At 43.0% G+C, this 6,000-nt stretch overlaps 1 protein-coding gene across 1 annotated transcript in view; it reads left to right on the top strand.

Moving 5' to 3' along the window:
• Nucleotides 1-6,000, top strand: part of LOC308153192 (arylsulfatase D-like) — a gene marked incomplete at its 5' end in the record, with an annotated part of 89,686 nt that overhangs the window by 15,340 nt on the left and 68,346 nt on the right. Inside the window, 2 exons of the mRNA XM_080526278.1 lie at nucleotides 408-524; nucleotides 4,988-5,041. Of these exons, the coding sequence (XP_080382404.1) occupies nucleotides 408-524; nucleotides 4,988-5,041 (171 nt within the window). The remainder of the gene's footprint in view (nucleotides 1-407; nucleotides 525-4,987; nucleotides 5,042-6,000) is intronic.

The raw sequence follows: 6,000 nt of genomic DNA, 5'->3' as shown, positions 1-6,000 counted from the left end.
AAGCTGCCATGCAAGGCGCCGGCCGGCCCGCCCACTCACTGGGAGCAATTAATTAATATCCTAACCACTTAAGCCTCACAATCACAAACAGCTTTAATGTCCAGTGGAAATCTTAGTACCAGAAACAGACTCATGTGTGGCGCTTAGGTGGTGTAGTGGGTTAAGCGTCGACCATGTAACAGCAGGGTCCCCGGTTCGAATCCCGGCCGGGGACATATCCTGCATGTCATCCCTCCTCTCTCTCTCACCCATCCTTCCTGTCTAATTCTCCACTGTATCTATCAATACAAATGAAAAATATGAGTGGGACTGGCCCACTCAGAAAAAATAACATAACATAAAACATAACATAAAATAACAAAAAAAAGAAACAGACTCATGTGTTGTTGACCCTCGTCCCCCTGCAGAAGGCGGCTCCAGCTCGGTGGCGGGCATCCTGAGTGCCGTCTGCGTGGCGGTGGTCGGAGCCGCGGTCGGATACTATACTTACCAGAAGAAGAAACTCTGCTTCAAGAACCGAGAAGGTGGGTGACATCTCAGAACAAAATACACTTTCTCTCCCTCTCTGTCCCTCTCTCTCTTACCTCTCTCTCTCTCTCTCTCTCTCTCCCTCTCCCTCTCTGTCTCTCTCTCTCTCTCTCTCTCTCTAGACAGAGAAAGTTGGTGCTAGAAAGGGCATGCATGCACAATACACACAATCAGATCAAATCAAACTGTTGTGCACGAAGTACGAATACAGCCGTGATTGATATAGTGAAATGCTTTGGAATCTTTCTCCTCGAACAACATAATGTTGTACATAACATAAGGCAACATAATGAACAAGATGAACACAGATTTAGCCATCCACACCAGGAGGTAGACTGCTTCTCGATTGATAGCCGGTCATATAACACTGGTCGGCCAAATACCGACCATAACAATTAGTTAGAGCTAGCCTAACTCTTGCCGGTGTGCAGACGATGAATTTACCTTTAACTTCATGAATATATCCCTCCAGCCAGTTGCTGTACCCTTTCGTTTGCACAAGTTTGGGGATCATGGCACATTAGCGTTCATGGTTGCCATGGTGTTACTTCCGGGGGTTTCCCAACAAAGCCTCGTTTTCGTTTTAGAAATGGCCGCGGCGTGAATAATGCGAATAGTATCATAACCCAGTGACAGTAGTAGTGCATAAGGATGTAGTGTAGCTAGCTGACCTCAATGTGCCGACGGTCTCTCTGACGACCCAGTTGGGACGTTGTTGATGGCTCCTGTGAAATGTGTTTTGGAGTGTCAGAAGTCAGTATATATACCACTGATCTGAATGACGACGACTTGAACAGCCATGGGGCTCCCTGTAACTAATCATTTATTTCTAAATAAACAGGATTGTACATCTCGTAAATGTGAATCGCGCTCCTTATAGGAAGGCTGTGCCTGACGCTTCCATAGGGCGCTCCGTTGGAACGGTGTATTCATAGCGGCATAATAGCGATTTTTATTTTGTTATGCTTGTAAATAAAAGTTCTATGATGCATTGTAATGACATTAAACTAAGATAATACGATGGTTATCATATTTTTTAAAATCTTTATTAATAAGTAATTACAGAAAAAGTAAATTACATTTCTGTCATGGCTTCCGCATTTTGGCCTACGAGAGAGTCATGTCGGAATCATGTGCTACCAAGCGGACCAATCACAGTGCTTACGGTTGCGTAGGCACTGCCGCGTAGTTACATTTTTGGAGAGGTGCGGGCCTACGCAAGCTACGGCGTAGGCTACGCCGTCGATTTTACGCAGAAGTATAAATTGGGCTTTAAGCCTAACCTCACGAGTGGAAGTCCCAGAGAGGCAGGGGGCTTTTTTTATGAGGCCCACTGCCAAGGTGTGTGCATGTGTGAGATAAACAGCCAAGACAGGATACGTACAGGCGAGGCCAACTGACGGTAGAACTAGCATACTTAACCACAACATTCACACCTCCCGCCCTAACCTAAGTATAACAACCATGTCACAGTTGGTGATGAGGGTGTTGGCCATTTCTCTTAAAAATACATACATCGCGTGTATGTGAGTCGAAGGAATTGCCGCTCACAGAGAAGTTTATTTCGTGCAAAAAACCTTGTGATATTAATAAACAGCTTGCAGTTTGAAAGTACCAGTAGGCTACCAGATACAATGTTGTATGCACATTTTTTATTTGATTTGATTTATACATCGGCCAAGCAATGATCCTACTTGTGATTGTCAGGGATAGAGCGATAAAGTCTGTGACTTGTTTCCGTCGCTGTCCCTGGTGTTAGAGACTTGCTACGTTCTTACATGCAGCTCGCGTGAACACAGGTTCTTCCATCAGCGCTCGCCTCCCGCTTCGACTGCAGACTCAAGTTAATGCGCGTGCAGAAAGATGCCACGGAACTCTTGTCCGGTAGCTTTCTATCAAGGAATAACAAAAAAAAAATAATTAAAGTCCCGCAAAACAATTGTTATTTCTCGGCGTGAGAAATTTAAGGTGTGGCGTGTGAGAGTGTGAACTGCTTGATATGCGTGTGTCTCACGGCCAAAGCATGAGACTTGGCAGCTCTGTATAGGTCTCTGGGGTCTCTGGGGTCCCCAAAACTTGTCTTTGAAGTTTTTTGCTGAAAGTACCACTGAGATGTTAATCTAAAGGGTTAGGGTTAGGGTTAACCCTAACCCTCTAGCTTCAATGCAGCCTCATGTTCAGCCCTTTTCTGGACGGGCTGTTATTGTGTGTGTACGTTTAAATGACGGCAGCACAAACTAGTTAACCGTGCTAGTTAGGTCATTTATTAAATGAAAGACAGACCAAGCGTAACTACCTCTTACATATTCACCACAGTATTTGGCGACAGTCTGCCTGGAGTAACTTAGGGCTAAGTGCCTTACTCAAGGGCACACTTGTGGTGGTGTTCCCAGGTGGGATTTGGACTTATGTCGTTCAAATCACCAGTCCAACTCACTATCCACTACTAGGCCACCACTATCCCCTATCCCCTAGAACATGAGACAACAGTTCTTGTTTATCTCTCCAACAAAACAAACTGATAGTACTGCTGTGACTTGATGAATCGCCTGTTTCCTGAAATAGGCAGCCCACAAAAAACTGACTGGGTTGTATTTTGCTGTTATACAGTTATACACTCACTGAACACTTTATTCAGAGCACCTATACACCTTTCCAGCTGGTGGAGATGGTGTGAATGATCGCAAGAATGTTTTCTTGGCACGCTTTGGGCCTGTTAATACCAATCAATCACCGCTTGAATGCCACAGCCTGTCTGAGTGTTGTTGCTGACCATGTGCCTCCCTTCATAGCCACAATATACCTTTAATTTACCATTTATCTTCTAACGGCTACTTCCAGCATGATAACGCACCATGTTTATCTTCTAACGGCTACTTCCAGCATGATAATGCACCATGTTTATCTTCTAACGGCTACTTCCAGCATGATAATGCACCATGTTTATCTTCTAACGGCTACTTCCAGCATGATAATGCACCATGCACCATGCGCCATGCACCATGCCACACACCAGAAGTCGTCTCCTACTGGTGTCATGAACATGACAGTGAGTTCAGTGTTCCTCAGCGGCCTTCCCAGTCACGGGATCTGAATCAACACTTTTATGATGTCGTAGAACAGAAGATTTACAGCTTAAAAACTGTAACCGTAACTTAAAACTTGGAGCGTTTACAACATCTTGTGGAATTAATTCCCTGAATAATTCAGGCAGCTGTTTTGAGAGCAAAGGGAGGCCCCACCCAGTTTTAGTATAGTGTTCCTAATAACGTGCTCAGTGAGTGTATATTACATCATATTCAAGAAGTGTATTTTATTACTATAAGACATACATGTCTGACAGTTCCTTTAACTCACTGTTGGCTAATTGTAGCACTAACCGCCAACGAATTCCGTAACATTCACCAACTGCCAAGTGTTTTGTGTGTTATTTACCTAGCCACAGTACTTTGATTGTCTACAAAATGAAGCACCATCATTTATGCATTCTTGGTAAATAAAGTCACCCTTGGCACTCTATAATGTTGACAATTTGGGCAACTTTATTCGCCCCCGCCACTGGGGTGAGTTAACACCGACTTAGGGAAGAGAGTTGCAGTTTGCTGTCCACATTCAGAAGACTTTCACTTAATTACATTATTACTGGGAAAACAGCAGGATCTACGTATAAGCTTGAGAGTAACAATTATTATCCATGATAGGAATGTGATAAAAAAAGAATAAATAAAATAATAATAAATAAATAATAGTAAAATAATAACAATAGTAATAGGTTTATCAGGTTTCCTTGTTATATAAAAAATATATTTCCAAGGTGTGTGTACATGCAAACATGTATGTATTTATTATATTTATTTAGTGTGAGGTGTGGGAATTTGAAAAGTCGTTTTATCATCGTCCGGACACTATTTTACTCAATTATATAATCAGCAGTATTTTCCCTGTAACCAGATAATCATCTACATACCCCATAATGCATGCACTGTGGTAGTCTATATTTACCCTAGGTTTTATATGATATATTGGGTTTTATATGACATGTTATCTGAATATATGTGTATATATGTTACGGTATATGTGGGAAGACGGTACATGTGGGAAAACTAGGGTTAGGGTTAGGTGCTAGGGTGCTACGGTTAGGGTTAGGGTTAGGGTTAGGGGTAGGGTTAGGGATAGGGTTAAGGTTAGACATGCCAGCATGTACCAAGTCACCCTAGCACCTAACCCTAACCCTAGTTTTCTCACATGTACCGTATTCCCACATGTACTGTAACATACAGTATATATGTATCCATGTTTTGTGTTATACTTGTACTTGTATCATATGAACCTCCCTCATTCCCTCTCTCTTGTGTTATATGAACCTCCCTCATTCCCTCTCTCTTGTATCATATGAACCTCCCTCATTCCCTCTCTCTTGTATCATATGAACCTCCCTCATTCCCTCTCTCTCCGCCAGGGGATCCAGAGAGCGCCCACAAGGAGGAGGTCGGGGCCCAGTCTGACCCCCAGGGTGAGTCCTGACCACGCCTGCTTCCTTATTTACTTACTTTATTTGTTTATTTGTTTATTTAAAAAGGACAGTGGACAGTCTCATTGACTCTCCCTGAGTTAGCTGGGTAGCTACATGACATCAGCAGTCCCTGGGCAGGTAAACCCACAGAGGAAATACGGCCTCAGATGTTATAAACTATTTAAAACAGAACTACAGGACATAGAAATATCACATAAAACAGAACTACAGGAAATAAAAACATCACACTTAAACACTCAAGAACATCATATACATCATAAAAAAAATAAAAAAGTTTTGGGTCTGTGTGGTGGTCAGTGGTCACATGGTTGGTTATCTATCAGCCATCATTTCAGTTTTGCTCATCTGCTCAAACTAAGCGCTGTTTGCACTCAAACCTGAGAGAAAACACATTTCAGTGTCATGCTTCATAGCATATTTATCATTCTAGACCAGTAATACGTCATATAAGTCATCATAAACCGTCAAGTCTGTAAGCATTGTGACAGAACATAAAACGTTAAATAAAGGATGTGTGTGTTGTGTGTGTATGTCTGTGTTACCAACCCAACATGTGTTCTTTTCCAATTCACAGTTCTCAGCAACCTGCTCAGCTCAGCATCATAGACCCTCTGGATCACCAACAGGACCACCAGGAACTAGGCCGATCCAGAACCAGGCCTTTTCCAGAACCTGGCCTTTTCCAGAACTAGGCCTAACCTGATTAAAAGTAGAATACTGTGAGCTAGTGGAGTTGGTGGTATGACCTTCCAACCACGCTTTAAGTGTGTGTTTGTGTGTTTGTGTGTGTGTGTGTGTGAGAGAGAGAGAGAGAGAGAGAGAGTGTGTGTGTGTGTGTGTGTGTGTGTCTGTGTCTGTCTGTCTGTCTGTCTGTCTGCGTGCGTGCGTGCGTGTGTGCACGCCTTATCAATAGGGTTTCTAAACGAAACTTTTATATC

Source organism: Nansenia antarctica (assembly GCF_963989245.1).
Source record: "Nansenia antarctica genome assembly, chromosome: 3".
Classification (NCBI taxonomy): Eukaryota; Metazoa; Chordata; class Actinopteri; order Argentiniformes; family Microstomatidae; genus Nansenia; species Nansenia antarctica.
The sequence above is the reverse complement of the archived record's forward strand: the minus strand, read 5'-3'. Positions and strand labels throughout refer to the sequence as shown.